At 34.7% G+C, this 18,128-nt stretch overlaps 1 protein-coding gene across 17 annotated transcripts in view; it reads left to right on the top strand.

Annotated features, from left to right (window-relative positions):
* LOC145313047 (uncharacterized) overlaps window positions 1-18,128 on the top strand; it is a 154,599-nt gene that overhangs the window by 124,561 nt on the left and 11,910 nt on the right. For 10 of the 17 annotated variants that reach the window (XM_080152302.1, XM_080152289.1, XM_080152300.1 and 7 more), the window contains 7 exons: window positions 6,585-6,769; window positions 8,610-8,693; window positions 10,056-11,061; window positions 11,771-11,923; window positions 12,634-12,777; window positions 13,059-13,208; window positions 17,217-17,906. In XM_080152302.1, coding sequence (XP_080008428.1) covers window positions 6,585-6,769; window positions 8,610-8,693; window positions 10,056-11,061; window positions 11,771-11,923; window positions 12,634-12,777; window positions 13,059-13,208; window positions 17,217-17,906 — 2,412 coding nt within the window. The remainder of the gene's footprint in view (window positions 1-6,584; window positions 6,770-8,609; window positions 8,694-10,055; window positions 11,062-11,770; window positions 11,924-12,633; window positions 12,778-13,058; window positions 13,209-17,216; window positions 17,907-18,128) is intronic. The other 7 variants (XM_080152293.1, XM_080152296.1, XM_080152292.1 and 4 more) reach the window with 3 other exon arrangements.

The following is an 18,128-nucleotide window of genomic DNA, read 5'->3' as shown; positions in this document are numbered from 1 at the left end:
TCCTAATTTCAACTTTTTTTGACATTTTTGTACTCTTATAACCATTAGAGTAAAACACTAGAGGGGGAGAAAGGGTTAAATAACTGAAACTTCCCATCGCAACCGCCTTGTGCAACCTTTCTATTGGGTCATTGAAAATCAACCAATGTAATGGTGTGGCTTATATTAACACAGCCAAGTAGCATAAGATAATTTAGAAGCAGACGAAAAAAGTCTTTAAAAAAGGAAGGTAAATAGTTGTCTGTATACATCTATACTACATGTTTTATAACCTTTCCTACACGCTTTTTCGTAAGTGAGTTTATATTTCTTAACTGTACAAAGATATCTAAAAGTATACATATAATATAACTTTTTTTTATTAAATTGCATATTACAGAATAGTTATTTCTCGCATCGTATTATAAACGGCTTTCCGCGGATATAGAATGTACAATTATAAGATTAAAACCAGTTTTTTTAGTCCCAAGGTGCCGAAGGCACAGGCTAAAAAAACTGGTTTTAATCTTATTATTGTACATTTTTATATTCGTAGAAAGCTGGATATAATACGATGCTAGACATAGTTTTTTCGCATGGATGAGAACCGGTTCCTATCCACCGGATTCGAATAAATACCTACGAGAAAAAATATTCTCTGCAGGGAGGGAACTTGGGTATGGGTGATTAGACTGTAAATTTCACTGGTACCCAAAGTTTTATACTTTGTATTATATCTTGGTTGTTTGCTTCAAAATAAGCAAGTGGCCAAAACTTTTTTTAATCTACAGAAGGATAATTTTGTTTTTCATTAGGATTTACACCAATTTTTCGGCCATGGTCTTGTCTCTTAAAATCGAATAATTTTTTCTCGTTTTCATTCGAATCCGGTGGATAGGAACCGGTTCTCATCCATACGAAAAAACTATGTCTAGCATCGTATTATATCCAGCTTTCTACGAATATAAAAATGTACAATTATAAGATTAAAACCAGTTTTTTATCCGCTTAAAGCTATTTATAATACGATGCGAGAAATAACTATTCTATATTTATTTTTCTTTATTGAAACTAACATGTTTGCTTTATTAAAGAAAATAATCCAACTCGATGCTGTGATCTATTAACAATATACAAAAAATAAAGCTTAATAATATCTTGGAAAGAGGGGACATTTGGTTCCCTAGAGTTTTAAAATGACGTTTTCTTATTCGTTGACTTTAACAGCTTTGGGGACTTAGGTTTTTTGACAGGTTGATTCATAGGTATTCAAATGTTTCAACCACTAATTTTAATTAGCCGAGGGGGGTAATTTTGTGTATCGTCATTGGGGATTATTCATGCAACTTACGGTCATGGCAATCAGTTACAGACTGACGGACAGACATATACGTCGCAAATGAAGAAAAGATTCGCTTTAAAAAAAATAACAATAAAGTGCATTGAAATGAAAACATTGAGACAGTTTAATGTACATCATAATAACATGTTTAAATTGTTTTTATCAAAATAATATAGGTTTCATTCATTCTTAGGATTGAAATTTGTATATGTAGGGGGGGGGGGGGGGGGGGTAAGTTGTTCCAAAAATTCTGAATTGACTTTAAAAAATGTATGTTTTTTAATTGGTGCTTATTATGATAACTACATAGTAAAAACTAAACAATTCTCTTTATAGAAAGTATCTTTTTGCAAAAAAAATTAGCAGCTCAATGTACAATAAACCAAGGACGAAAGGAATATTTTATAAAGAGCGGGGAAAGAGGGGGGGGGTCATTTCATACCATCCTTTTCTATTTAACTTGATTAAGTACTAAGCTTTTTTTGTTTGTAGCGAAGGATCTCGCTAACTGTTGAATTGATATGGTTCTCCTTTACAGTGAAGCTTCTTATAGGTCCTGAGATGGATTTAGGTTATCTTCTTTTTATAAATAAGTCTTGGTATGGTTTTAAGCTATTTTTTTTTCCGGGGTTTCCTTCGAATATAGAGCCTCTAAATGTTAGGGGCTCAGCCGCTAGTACACTTAAAATTAAGACAGAATCGAATCAGGGAGGGAGGGGACATTGGGCGGTTTATTATACTGCACTAGTTCCCAAAGTTTTATAATAGCGTTTCCTTATTTCTTGGTTTAACAACTTTGGGGACTGAATTTTTAATGGTTGGTAGATTAAGTTGAGTGTCCAAATGTAATCTACAGAAGGAGATGTACATCAATTTATCTGCCATTGTCTTATCCCTTTAAATTCCTGGGATCGAATACTTATCATTTAAGGGAAACGAAATATTTTTAAAGATGCAACACACACACACACACACACAAAAAAAAATGTTTTAATATCTGGTGCAAATTGCCCATTAATTATATTTTGTTTTTAAATCAATGTGATTCATTTACTTGCTATTTATGCTGAAATACTTAATTTTTAAAAGCAAAGCTTTTCTATAATTAGGGTCGGTCCGTCCGTCCGTACGTCACAGTTAGCTCTTTTCGTTATTTTAAACACAATTGTCCTATCGATTCAAAACTTTGCATGATGATTCCTGTAGTAGTTAGGTACAATTTAGAAAGCGTAGCATCTCTATAATCAATACCAGAATGTCCGTACGTCCATTTTAAACATGTCAATTTTAAACTGTTTTGACAACAAATTTTTGTAAGTCAAAATTATCCGATTCTTCTGATTTTTTGGAAACTTATTCCTATAACAACATGGTACAATGTTATAAGCGAAGCATCTCTATAAACAAGTCCCAAAAATGTAAGTATGTCCTTTATGCAGTTTTGCAACAAATTTACTTACAATTTTGTTTCGTTCGACTTTAATACATTTATATTCTGATTATTCAGTTCTGACACTCTACTCAAGTGTTAATGTTCGTTGTCTTACCATTTCAGAGCTTCGCTTTTATGGATGTTGTTATCCTTGTTTAGTAGCAAAGATTCTTAATAATCACGATAAAGCCAAAAAACATCAACAAATTTGACTGCAATAATTGTCTTAGGAAATAATACATGAGGCGATAAATTGGTGTACATCCCCCAATGATTATAAACAAAATTATCATTTCTCTAGATTAAAATAATTGGTTAAAAAGTTTGGACACTGCAAGTTGACCCCAAAGTGTTTTTATAAAACTTTGGGTACCAGTGTAATTTAAATTTAAAGTCAATGTCCCTGCCTTACATATCAATACATTTTATTAATTTTTTTTTTGGTTGAAAAGTTGAAGGCAAAATAGGTTTTCTTCAAATAAACATTATCCATGTCTTTATGTTGATAGTTGATTATCCTAACAATATATAAATTAAATAAATAGTAAAGGTTTCGTGATTATTTTTGAATAAAAAACAGCTTCTTACTACGTTTTACTAAAGCTGTAATTTAAGATGTCTTTTTAAGTTTTATCATATCAAAAGAATTTGAATTTTATATACTAGAGGCTTCGCGTAGTGTACATTCTTTAAGATTTAACCCATTTGGTCAAGCAAGCTCAGAAGACAAAGTTTTCAATCCTTTATGTTTGAAGTTGTAAGAATTTTTTTGTCTGAAGCTTTAAATTTCAATTACTACAAAATTGATTAAATTGTCCTTCACATAGATCCCAGGATAGTTTTAGGCTATTTTATTTTTAAATCGAGCCTTCAAATGGTCAAACTACTATTTTTCTGCTCTCTTAGTTCCCCTTTGAGTTAAGATTACCTAGTAACTAGGAGCGCAGCCACTAGTTACAGAGAGGAACATAGAATAGTGTGATAAATATTCTCGTATTCATTCGAATCCAGTAGATAGGAACCGGTTCTCAACCATACGAAAAAACTATGTCTAGCATCGTATTATATCCAGCTTTCTACGAATATAAAAATGTACAATCAAAAGATTAAAACCAGTTTTTTAGCCCGTGCCTTCGGCACCTCGGGGCTAAAAAAACTGGTTTTAATCTTAAAATTGTACATTTTATATCCGCGGAAAGCCGTTCATAATACAATGAAAGAAATAACTATCATTGGTATGCTGATAAATCTTCATAAAGTTATATTATAAGGCTAATATAAATTAAAAGTATTAATTAAGCTGTTTTAAAGTAACTCCGTGCAGTGCGGAGTGGTGGTTCAACGTAACTAAGACCAGTCAACCATGAAAAGCATGGTTATCAACTTACAAGTATAAAAGTTTTCTTATATGAAAATATCACAAACTAGTGTCTGTTCCCCTAGCTGAAATAAACCAAAAACCAACATAAAGCTTAATATTAGATAGCCTAGGACTTTCATAAAGATTCCATTAAATTTAGTACTCAATTGTTTGAATATTTTGAGATAGTTCAAATCATGATAAAAACAAAATGTTTTGTTTTTCTGCAATTTAGTTTGCAATATTAAACTGTTAAAGTTATCTTCAATGCAAATGGAAAATTTTCATTTAGAAAACGATTTAATTACTTATTTGGGATGAATATACAAACTTTTTCGATCGGACAGTCATTGGCCGTTGCAAAAGCTGAAAATTTTAAAATAGAATTCGGCAGCCCTTGCCATAACACTTCCCTCTTGTTCTCATCAAAGTATCTTTCATTAAAATTTTAAATATTTTTTACATATTTATATAATCTATATTATAACCAGGGAGGTAGGGGACATTGGACTGTAAATTACACTGGTACTCAATAAATAAATACTCAAAAAATTTTATTGTTGGTCCTAGATAGTAACGTCCAAGTTTTCAATTATGAAAATTACAGAAGGGATAATTTTGTTTCTCATCATTGGGGATCAATTTATTGTCTTATTAATGTTCAGGGAGGGAGGGGACATTTGATTGTAAATTATGTTGGTACCCCAACTTTTTATCTCATACGTAAGCTTCTATTATTTTCTCTTGCTAAAAAAATCCCTTTCAGTTTACTTTTAACATCCAACTAAACTCAAGGTTGATTTTATTATTTTCTTCTTTTTTTTAGCAAAATTTTCTGCATTTATAGTTCTACAAATTTCTTTATTTTTACCTATCTTTTAATATGTAAATTAAATTAATATGATTTATGTCATTTAGACTGAAGAGGGTGCAATATCCACCGAAATATATTTCAATAGATAGCTGGGAAGTATCAAAGACTTTTTCACTCAGTGAATTTACCTTATTTGGTTGGTTCCTAACTAGTGGTGTTTAAACTTTTCAACAAATAATCTAAATCTACAGAAGGGGTAATTTTGTTAATCAACATTGCAATTTACCTATCCCTTTTGTTTCTGAGATATTTGATGTGAATTTTCTTAACCTAATCTTTTTTTCGCATTTCTTTATGTTGTAAATTTTGGTAGATCAGATTTCATGTTTGTAACTGGTATACTTTATAATTTTTATTACTGTATTATCAAAATATTTTTATAAATAATACATTGTACTTTTCCAGGGAAGGGATTTGATGACTTGACTACTCAATAATTCACTTTGTCTGTCCGCCTTTAACAATATGGAGGAAATGTGATTTTCCTGGCTGCTATTTAAGACACTAGCGGCTTCGCCCCTAGACTCTAGGGGCTGTGCCCCAAGAGGTTTTGATCAACCTAATTTTTCGTATTTTAGATTTTAAAAGAAAAAGTAAAAAAAAAAATTTTTTTTTTTTGGGGGGGGGTAGTTTTTCATTTTTTGGGGGGGTTAGGGGTGTCCCACCCCCCCAAGAAAATAGCTTAAAACCATCACAGGACCAGTAGGTATATTCCCTGAAGAGTAGAGCCCAATCGGTTCAGTGGTTACTGAGATCTTAAGCTTCAGACGGATACAGACAGACAGACAGACATCGTTCTACTTTGTATTATAGATATTGTAGATTTTTTTTGTAAAGATATCCCAAAGAAAATCAAGTATACAACTTACTTAGTTCGACAGTCCGTCGGTCATGCTACAAAAGACACCTCTATTTTTATAAGTTAAGATATCATTTTTATGATCACTTAACATCTGCTATATAAACCTGTTTGTCCGTTCATGATTTTTTGTTTAAATCAGGACAATTAAAACTTACCTATACTTAAGAATTAGTATTTATATATTTACTGTCAAAAATATGTTAATATTGTACTTTTATGTATCTATTAATAAAAAACTTTTTTTTCATTATAACTAACCATATTTTTCATAACAATCATATCATTTTTACTGTGCATGATAATCAAAAAGTATATTAAAGCATTAATATCAAAATTGTTTTAATTTAAAAAAAAACTTCCTTTTAACTTTAATTTATTTATGTATGCCTTTGGTAGTTTTATACATTGGGGGTGGGGGGATATTGAGATTATGATTGATATATCATTTTATACCAGGGAGGGAGGGGACATTGGACTGTAAATTACACTGGTACCCATAGTTTTAAAACACTTTATCCTATTCATTTGCTTAAAATCTTTGGGTAATTTTATTAAACTGTGATTGGTTGGTTCACAAGAAGTAGTATCCTATCTTTTCCACCAATAATTTTGATTTAATTTTGTTTGTCATTATTGGGTATGTACAATTTATCGAACATTGTCTTATCCCTTAAGATACCAAATTTATGCTATAGATTTTTTCAATGAACTTAACCTTACTTTGTATTATTTTAGATTTTGGACTAGGCCTGGATGGGCCAATGGGCGGGCCCGGAGGGATGTTGGGCGGTGGGCCGCCCGTTTCCTCTACGCAGCCGCTGCCGAGCAACATGGTGCCCAAGAGCGGGTCAGGTATGGACCAGCAGTACCTGCAGCAGTCCAGCCAGATTTTTGTGTTCAGTACACAGTGGGCTAATAAGGTAATAGTTTAACACTTTTTTCGATGCAAGATTTTTATTGAATGATTACAAAATAATTTTGATCTACAAAAGGGGTAATTTTGTTAATCATTGGGGATGTTTATCAATTAATTTTCCATTGTCTTTTTCCTTAGGATCCCTGATAAATAGTTACTAAAATTATTGAATTCTAAAAAAAGGTTAATTATTATGTAATGTTTTTGATAAAATATGATACCCCTAAAAATCCAGTCACATTTTGGGATTAGGAAAAGTTAAGCTGAAAATAAAATCCTTTTAGAATAATAGCTTTTACTACATTGATTACAACTTCTGTAAGCTTTTTAGCTAAGTTAAGTGAATCAAAGCTACTCTATAAATAACTTGGTCCGTATGTCTGTTGGTCATACTTTAAAAAAGATACTTATTTTTATATAATAATTTCGTGATTATTTAAATGATTGAGCTCTTATATTTTGTTCTTTAGCAACTGTTCTTACTTCCATTTGTCCATCAACGCTTTTTTGTGCTTCGCTACTTTTGAATATTATCAGTCTTGTTTAATTTTAAAGGGAAATAATTTTCTTTTTTCCTAAGTTTTATCTGTGCTAGTTGAAATCTCGTATTACTTGTTAAATCTTCAAACATTTTTATTATTCTACAAAAAAAAGAATGGGGATATTTATTCTTGAAAACATTTCATATCAGAGATAATAAGTTAGGGTATGAACCAACAGCTTTTTTCCACAAAAAGCCTTGTTAAGCACTGAAAACCACCTGTAAAAAATCGAAATTAGGGGGGGGGGGGTACTAGGTAACACCCCACAAGGGTTAGGCATATGAAAAAAAAACTATCTCTTGCCATTAGAGTAAAACACTAGAGGGAGAAAGGGATAAATAATTAAATATCTCCCCGTCACAATGTGTCGACTCTCAATTGAGTCATTGAAAATTGACCAATGATGTTGGGAATATTAATACAGCCAAGTAGCAGAAAACTACATAAAAGCAGACGAAAAAGGTCATTGGACAAGGGAGGGAGGTAGATATCTGTACACATACTCTATATTAGTTCCCTTGCCCCCCTTATTTCATTTTTTTTAAACAGGGTCATATCCCTGTTGGTAAATATTGTTATGTAATTGAAATAAATAAATGTAGATGACCAAATTTAGTTGGGGACATATTTTATATCATTGTTTACTATCGATATTGGTGTAAATCCATTTTTCATGTAGTAAAACACTTATTTTATACCCCAACCCCCCTTTATTTTAAATGATACAGGTCTACTATGCAGGGAAAAGGAAATGTGATTCTGACAAACAATTCTAAAGGAAAATTTCCCTACAACCCCTTTTCCCCTTTCCTCCCCTTCTTACCCACCCCTCTTCAGTTCCATAAAAGATATACCCCCACCTTACTTCCAAAGGTTTCGTGATTTTTTGTAGAATAGCTAGGCCTGCTACTATGAAACTATAGGGGGTTTCAGTTATAAGACAATGAACCAAAAACTTAATATGAAAATCCTTTAGATAAAATTAAGGGTGGAAAAGTTTAAACACTGTGCTTCTGAAGGTCTGTAAAGTTAAGCAAGAAGTAATAATCAAAATTTTAAAGCTAACTACTACTTTCTAAATACTACTTGATATTTTAAAATCGATTTAGAATCTTAATAATGGAAAAAAAGATTGTACTATTTTTGTAATATACATTTTAAATCTTGCAATAGAACCATCGGAACTAAACCAGTTTTAAAGCCACAATGATAAAAAAAAGTAGAAAAAATCCACTAAAAGACTTGCACGCAATTTATTTTCTTAAAATCTTGGAACCCCCCACTATAATAATTTTATTTTAGGCTGCGGAGGCAGTTATGCAGCAGGCATACCCCAGCATCATAGCATGGCATGAGAGCCAACCTGAAACTAAGAAATTACTAGAGGTAAGTGTAATAAGGGGGGGGGGGAAGTTCTGACACTTTTTCGTAAACAGTGATTATAGGCTTTATCTTTGGACTGAGAGGATAGGTTATTAGGAATAAAATCATTCTTATTTGATGAATTTCCCCCAGATTTAAGATTTTTTGGATAGGCCTCCAGGTTCCGGAGCTCCAGGCCTCCAGGTTGTCTCTCTACAGGTAAAAATTAAAAATAAGATTTTTTTTGAAGAGTTAGAGGTTAACTTATAAAACAAAATATGCTTCTTTTTGATTGTTATTCACATATTTGAAGAAAAAACATACATATTTTGTCTCATAAGCTGACATCTAACTCTTTAAAAAAAAATTCATTTTTACCTGTGAGAGACCACCTGGAGGCCTGAAGCTCCGGAACCTGGAGGCCTATCCAAAAAATCTTAAATCTGGGGGAAATTCATCATATAAGAATGATTTTATCCCTAATAACCTATCCTCTCAGTCCAAAGATAAAGCCTATAATCACTGTTTACGCAAAAGTGTCAGAACTCCCCCCCCCCTTGTCTGTCTGTTTATAGCGCAGAATTCTCTCGATATTTTTGTATATCTTTCTTTCTCATTTCTCTCCTTCGATATTCACTCTTCTTTCTCTCTTTTTCTCCCTTTTAATGTATCTTTAGCTTTTTAATATAATAGTTTTCTATGCTGTAATTCTTGTTTAAATGCGAATAATCTTTACTTTTCTCTGAGAAACAGCCTTTACCTTTTTTTACTTTACTAATAACAACAAACGATTACTTTCTCCCAAAAATTCATTAAGTAATAGGGTGTTTGTTTGATTATCTAAGTTATTGTTCTCTCCTTGTCATATTGATCATTTTTAACATCCTAATACCCTATGTTCTTCAAAGTACAAGAAATAAAATATCATTATTTTGTAATAGGTAATACCTTATTAATCATCTTTTTAACCTTCTAATTATCGAATTATGGTTAAATACATTCGATTTAATTAATATTAATAAAATTAAAATCATAAATTCTGCTTAAAGATCAATTGGGTATAATCCCCTTAAGTGTCAGATGACAATAAATACCCCTCAACATATTTTTAAAATGTCATTTTAAAAGAATCTTTAATTTTCAATAGAACCCCGTGGGGGTAAATGCACCTTGAGTATTAAAAAAATAGGTGTTAGGGATAGTCTAATTGCATATTAAATGATACTACCTTTCAAGTAGATTTTTATAAAATAACCAATTCATGGATTAGTGCGTTCAATTTAAAATCTCTTTAAAAAAGGACTGAAAAAACGGTTTAATAAAAAAGATGGAAAAAAAATTCAAAATGTTCTAAAAACCTAACCTAAGTTAATGTTGTTATTTCAGACTGTGGCAGCCAACTTCCCCAACCTTGAGAAGATAAGGCAAGGTCATGAAAACCGCATGAGGGCCCAGCAGCTACAACACCAACAAAACATGGCGCCCGGTGGTGGTCCGCAGGCCAAGCGGCCCAAGCTATCAGGCCCACCCATGTCAATGGGCGGCGGCGGCCCTCCAATGGGTGGACCGCCTCGCGGCGGCGGCATGATGGGAATGGGACCCGGACCTGGCAGTCCTATGATGAGCGGTCCAATGGGACCTAGAGGAGGTCCCATGGGCCCGATGGGTCCTGGCGGGCCTATGGGTCCAATGGGACCGGGCGGACCGATGGGCATGGGCCCGATGGGACCTTGCGGTCCAATGGGCCCTATGGGCCCCGGCGGACCGATGCGCGGATCAATGGGACCTGGTGGACCGCCGATGGGCGGCAGGATGCCGCCAGGATCAGGCCCGCCTCGCCACGGCGGCCCTCCTTCTTCAATGGGCGGACCCATGGGTTATGGTGGCCCTATGGGCCCTATCTGTTCCTCTGGCGGACCTATGGGTCCGGGCGGTCCAATGTCCATGGGACCAATGGGCCCGATGGGTCCCGGGCCTGGCAGCCCGATGCACCAACCCTCCAACTCACTAGGATCTCCATCGTGTAGTACACCCTCCTCGTGTAATAGTTTATCAATGCCTTCATCACAGCCTCACAACGCCCCGCCTTGCTCCACAAGCATGTCTTCGGGTGGGCAGGGGGGCGGAGCCAAGACTGTCACAACCAACAGCTCCTCGTCCTCGCTGCACCAGAGTGGTCAGGGAGGGGGCGGTCCCCCGGTATCAGATGGTAACAGCTGTAGTGGGGGCGGAAACGGCCCACCAAATACCAGTGTTAACAGTCCGCTGCCCCCGACGTCGAATTCAGGGGGGCCCGGATCTGTGGGAGGTATGGGGACTCCTGAAGGAGGTGGTGGGGGTGCTAATAGTCCGTCCTCACAGCCCAATATGGATGGGTCTGTGTCTCTTTCAGGTAAATACTAATACCCTTTAATATTTTATCATTTCAATCACTTTCTTTTGTTAAAGAAACGGCTTATATTTTTGCTCCAGAGTATCACTCATTTGTTTTCAAATCCTAGTAGGTAGTAGGTTAATTCTACTGCTATGTAAGGTGTGAGACATAATTATTTATAGTTGGTTAAATGCCTTGGCCAATAACAGGGCAACTCATTGCTATGCACAGTTTGGACTTTCAGACAGAGGTCGTGCTATATAAGTGTCTTTGATTTTGTTAACCCTATGATATTAATTATGCACTTCATAAAGAAATTTTGGTTGAGATATACCTACCAAATTAAGATAACTTGGTGTATCCTGCCTTATAGGCTATCCTTATTAGGGTGGGTTGATTTTGTGACATTCTCTTCTGAGACCATAGCGGGAACATGAGCATGATTTTTATAAGTATGATACACCTCTGGATGATTTTAAATTTAAAAACCGTTGACTATGAAGCCATAGTTCTGATTCAATGAATTTTTGACCCTCATTATTCATAAATAGCTTTACAATTGTATGTTTGGTAGCCAACGGTTTTTAGACTTAAAATAAATTTTAAATCATCAAAAGGTGTATTACACTAATAAAAATCATGTGCAAGTTTCCGCTATGTTCTTAGATAAAAGTGTCCAAAATCGACCCACCCTAATTCTTTTAACTATATTAAATTACCCCTGCAGGTGCCAAAGTGCCAGACGAGAACCTAACTCTGGAACAGAAGAAGAAGCGACATGAAAAGCTTGGCTTCCTAAAATCTCTGAACTCTCAGCTGCAGCTGTTCCCTGAGGATGGTATGGGGGGACCCCCTGGCGGTCCTATGACCTCACAAGCAGGTAACAATTTTTTGATTCCAATAAAAACAAAAAATGCGCAAAAAGGGAGAGGTAGATTTCGGGTAAAATCCGTAAAGGTGTGTGTTTTAAGGCTTAAAAATAGTAGTATAACGATAATATTCATTAAATATGTGTATTTCTTATTGAAAGAACTATAGACAATTTTTTTGTTCTTAATATTATTGGTTTAAATAAGATGTGTTTTTTTAATAGAACAACTGCCATATTAAGTCAAATAACTGGTTTTTATAGTAAGATATTTTAGAAAAGGAGGGGACATATTATTAGACTGTAAATTAGAGTGTTACCTACAGCTTTATAAATACATTCGTAAACTTTTCAATCTTTAAAGGGTAATTTTGTTACATCATTTACAATTTATCATTCATTGTCTAAAAATCCCTGCGTTGAAAACCTTTTCATTTCCGTGTTTTGTCAATTACAACCCTTACAAAATATATATTTTCTCGTATTCATTGGAATCCGGTGGATAGGAACTGGTTCTCATCCATACGAAAAAACTATGTCTAGCATCGTATTATATCCAGCTTTCTACGAATATAAAAATGTTTTTTTTAGCCCGTGCCTTCGGCACCTCGGGGCTAAAAAACTGGTTTTAATCTTATAATTGTACATTCAATATCCACGGAAAGCCGTTTATAAATACGATGCGAGAAATAACTATTCTCTAATGAATACATTATTTTCAGGCCCAATGACCTCAGGAGCAGGACCGATGGGACCGGGCATGGGGCCGGGAGGTCCGAACGGACCAATGCCACCGGGAGGACCAATGGGCCGAGGACCACCCAACAGTATGGGACCAATGGGTCCTATGGGACCCAGAGGTATGTGTAAGTTATTTTCAGATTATACAAATTCCCCAAAAAATATTTATCCTAACATTTTTTTCGTCACTATCTTGCCGTTATATGTTTAACTAAAGTTTATAAAGAACAAAAACTATCTAGGAATAATTTTTAAATTTTTATTATGGTCTATTTATAAAAAAAAACAGTTAGGTAGTGATGTTTCATTGAATGAAAACAGTTTTTCCTTGGAATATTTTGTTCTAAACTATTTCTTGTACCAACCTTATACATTTCTGAAAAAATAATTCGTTTTTGTTATTCAGGTATGATGGGACCTAACGGACCAATGGGACCAAACGGTCCAATGGGTCCAATGATGGGACCAGACGGACCTATGATGGGACCGGGAGGACCGATGGGACCACGCGGAATGGGCCCTATGGGTCCTATGGGCGGCAGATTTATGGGTCCAGGTTCATATCCTATTTTATGAAATAGTAATTTTTTTTTGTCTGTAGCTTAAGATTTAAATTACTACCAAACTGATTGAGTTCTCCTCTATTAGGAAGCTTTACATAGATTCAGGGACAAGGGAAGGCTATTCTGGCAAACAATGCTTTAGAGCTGATTTCATAGATTTCCAGTTTAAACTAGATGATGAGATTAAGCAACTTTTGGCAAAATTTGACAAGTATCTAAAACATTATTTTGTCAGTTTTTGCTTAATTTACTATAAGCCATTCAAAAATGATTTTCAGAGATTAGTACTATGTTCATTTTAGAGATAAATGAACATAGAGTAAGCTTTTTACATTATTTAGATATTTTATCTAAATCATAGACTACTCGTAAATTAAAGGTTAAATAGTGAATAAAATTTATTGAAAATCCAAACAGTGGATAGCTGTAATACTTTGAAACATATTTCAGATTGTTTAAACATTTATCCCATCTAAAAATTAAAAAGAAAAAAAGTTTTTGCGACACCTAGCAATAAAGTTTTGAACTATATAACTATGCTTTTCCAAATCAAACATTTTATAATTTTTGTTGTGGTTTAATTTTGTATTTCTCGACAACATCTTGCCCCTAATTACGAAACAAGTTGGAAGGAAGTTTACAGAATTTAAAATATGGGTAGTTTCTCCCAAAGTGCCTAGTGGAGCACAGAATCCTCCTTTCCCTACCATTAATTTTAAAACAAACTGTAAACGATCAAAGGGGCGGGAGTGCTTTAGGTATAGCATTAAGGAAACCAGCAGATATATTTTAAATATGGGAGGGGGGGGGGGGGGGGGGAGAATCAGTGCTTCATAGGCAACTTTGTTGTAAGGCACCAATATATGTTTTTTTATGTTTATTTTAAATTAAGTTGATCGTCAAATAGATTTAGTATTGTATGATTTATGGTTATTATTTTTTAAAAGCAAAGCTTTTCCATGATTAGGGTCGGTCCGTGCATCCATCTGTACGTCCATCCGTTACAGTTAGCTTTGTTTGATAATTTAAAAAGGTTAGAATTGTCCTATCGATTTCAAGTTTTACATGCTAATTCCCATAGCAGTTAGGTACGATTTAGAAAGAGCAGCAACTCTATAATCGTTACTAGAAAGTCCGTATGTTCATTTAAAACAAGCTGATTTTTTACTTTTTTTACAACAATTTTTGTATGTTAAAATTATCCTAGTCATCTAATTTTTTGAATTCTGATTCGTATTACAACAAAATACATAAGCAAAGCATCTCTAAAATCAAGTTCTAAAAATATCAGTATGTTCTAAAACCGTAACATGTATTTAATCAGTTTTGCAACAAATTTACTTAGAATTTTGTAAAGACATATGCATTAATATTCAGTTTATTCAGTTCTGACACTGTTAATGTCCATTTGTCTTTCCATTTCAGAGCTTCGCTTTTATGAATGTTGTCATCCTTGTTTTAATAAGAAATGAACAATGAATTTTATTTTTAACTTTAAAGTAAGATGTTTTTAGTTATTGAATCAATTTGAAACTTATGCCTAAACTTGCTCTAAGGGGTTAATTGTGGTGTTTAAAAATGAGTCGAAGTAAAAATTTGTCAAAATATTTTGTTTTTTGTCTTTAAACAGTTACAAATTTTATGGATAAGAAAAAAATTTAAAGATTTTAATTTTAGGAAATATTTAAAAATATTTTTTTAATCTCCCTACATCTGACTTGTTTAGTAAGATGTTTTTATGAATCCGTCTGCTATTTTATTATTTAATAGTGTACACTATTCTCATGAGGTTTAGTGAAGTACCCTTATGAATACCCTTATGTATTATACTAAGATCCCTTTTTTGTAATAGTTGCACCATTCATAACATTACATACTTGGTGAGGTTTCGTGATAAATTGGCATGAATTTAATAGAATTGTTTGTCAGACAGACATTCCCTTGTCCCTGCATAGATTACGGGATGGTTTTAAGCTATCTAAATTTTAGATCTTATCCTTTGGTTGGTTTAAGGCTATTCTTAAGCCTCCTTTGAATGAAGAGTCCCTAGATGCTTGGAGCACAGCCGCTTGTACAAATATAGATGGATAGATAAACTATATGGGTTGATAGATAATGCTATTGTTTTAATATACATAGATAGATTGAAAGCATTATTAATAGATAAATAAGAGTTATAATAATGCGAACTTAGAAAAGATTTTACCCAGCTAAGGACATAAAATTTCTTAATGAAAAATCTGATATATTTAATGTAGAAAATAGGATAAGGAAAAAAATGTAGGAATTTTGCTCAATCAACTAAATGCTGTTCCCAAAAATATATTTCCTAAAACGTCCAAAATTAAATCCTTCGTCTCTAGAGGCCTTTATGGAGAATTTAAAGAGAATTGTGGGGGAAAGGGGTATCCGGCACCATAATTACAATTTAAAAATAGTTAAACAATTTTTGGAGGTAAGGTTTTTTTTAAATTTAATTGAATAATGGGTAAGGTTGAAGTACCTTTCAAAAAATAGATGAAAACCTTCCAGTGACCTTTAAGAAGCTTCTCTGTTTTAAAGTAGAGCCATATCGATCGAGAGAAATTTCTTATCATTCAGCTAAAGCGAATCATCCTACCCCTTTTTAATTTTTGAATTTATAATAGATAAAAGATACCTAGGTATTCCAGTAAATGAAAAAAGAACTTATTTTTGTAGATTTTTTGTTAGTATAAAATGTAAGGGAATGAAAAGTTGGATATCCTCGATATTGTGCCATAATACAATGGGTTAAAACTATATTCTGGTGGTCAAAAATATTTTTTAATGAATTATTTTTTTATTTCAACAGGGATATAAAGGGATAAGACAATGGGCGATAAATTGATGTACATCCCCAATTATGATAGACTAAATTTTCTCTTCTGCAGATTTAAATGATACCTAGCTGGAAAAGTTTGGAGACTGCCAGTATACACTTCCAATCAAGATCTCATGAAAGTCCCCAATTTTTTTAATTTAATGAATGAACGAAAGTTTTTGGGTACCAATGCAATGTAATTGCCAGTCCAATGTCCCCTCCATCTCTAAAAAACAAAAGTTAATGAATCAAATATTTATTTTGTGTGTGAGTGGGGGGGGGGGGTTAGAATTTTGTCCACTTTGTATGCCAGTGTGTTAGTGCACAAACTTGACCCAAATAGGATTGCATTTTCTTTCCAGAATCATTGTAACTAGGGGCGTAGACAGACATTTGTTCGGGGGGAGTGGGGGGGGGGGGTAGACTTTAGGGGATGTAATCGTAAATAGGGGCATGTACAGACATTGGTAGATAAAGGATGATTCCTGTAGAAGTTAGGTACAATTTAGAAAGCGTAGCAACTCTATAATCATTACCAGAATGTCCGTACGTCCATTTTTAAATTGTTGATTTTTTACTTTTTTTAACAGCAATTGTTTATGTGATGTAATTATCCGATTGATCTGATTTTTGGAGTACTGATTCCTACAACAATAAGGTACAATATTATAAGCGAAGCATCTCTTTAATCAAGTCCTAATAATGTCAGTATGTCCTTAAACATAATTCTGTATTTAAGAAGTTTTGCAACGAATTTACGTAGGTATAATTTTGTCAACTAAAATATTTATTTTTTGTTTGGGTATTCAGTTTTGACACCCTACAAGAGTTAATGTTCGTCTGTCATACCATTTCGGAGCTTCGCTTTTATGGATGTTGTCATCCTTGTTTTATTTTAATATAGGAGGGGAGGGGGGAGTTCCCCTTAAACTCACTTGTGACCTGCTTATGATTGTAACCATTTCTTGTTCTCACAAAATTGTTTTTTATCAACAAAAACTTTACAAAATTATTTTATCAATCAAATTAGGTAGGTATAATATTTACCTTATAACTTTCTACAAAAAATAACCAGATTTTATAAAGATTGAACTCAGACTAAGATTTTGATACTATATAAATATTTTAATATCAAACTTATTGTTAAATAATTTTTCAGGAGGCCCCATGGGAATGATGGATGGACCGCACGGGATGATGGGACCTGACGGGCCACGCGGCTACATGGGCCCTGACGGCCCCAGAGGCATGATGGGACCAATGGGCCCGCGCATGATGGGCCCCAACGGCCCTATGGGACCTGGCGGACCAATGGGCCCTATGGGACCGGGCGGACCAATGGGTCCGGGAATGATGGGCCCTGGCGGGCCTACCTCCACCTCCATCCAGGCCCAGCTTGATTGGCAGAAGATGCAGCAACAATTCTACGCGGAAAAGAATAAGAAAAACGGCGGCGGAATGGGAATGATGGGCCCTATGGGTCCAATGGGACCAGGCGGACCGATGGGCGGCCCAATGGGTCCTGGAGGGCCAATGGGCCCGGGCGGACCAATGGGACCTGGGGGGCCAATGGGCCCCGGCGGACCGATGGGCCCTATGGGTCCGCGCGGCATGATGGGACCTGGCGGCGGACGTATGCCCGGTCCGCCCCCGCCTTATCCTGGCGGAAAACCGCCGCCACCCGGCGCGTCGCCCGGCCATCCACACTCGCCTGCAACTTCGTTACCAATGTCGAGTCCTGTCGGGGCGGGAATGATAAATTCGCCCCGGCCCATGGGCTCGAACCCCGGCACGCCTGTGTCGTGTAACCAGCCCATGTCCTCGCCTGTGCTAGGAGGTATGGATTTTGGTACGGAACTTTTTTATTTTTATTCTAAAAAGGGGATTATTTCATGAAGGATAAGTTAACAGTTTGAACCATAGTACTCTAAAAAAAACCCTGATTTTTCATTCATAAGTAAATATATTAAATTTGTCCTTATAGATATAACAAACCACATAAAAGATTGAGTTGTTTATTGTAAAAAAGCTTGGAATATCTCACGGGAATGTTTTAGGCTATTTTATTGTT

This window comes from Acartia tonsa, chromosome 3, assembly GCF_053477335.1.
Source record: "Acartia tonsa isolate MP-2025a chromosome 3, ASM5347733v1, whole genome shotgun sequence".
Classification (NCBI taxonomy): Eukaryota; Metazoa; Arthropoda; class Copepoda; order Calanoida; family Acartiidae; genus Acartia; species Acartia tonsa.
The sequence above is the reverse complement of the archived record's forward strand: the minus strand, read 5'-3'. Positions and strand labels throughout refer to the sequence as shown.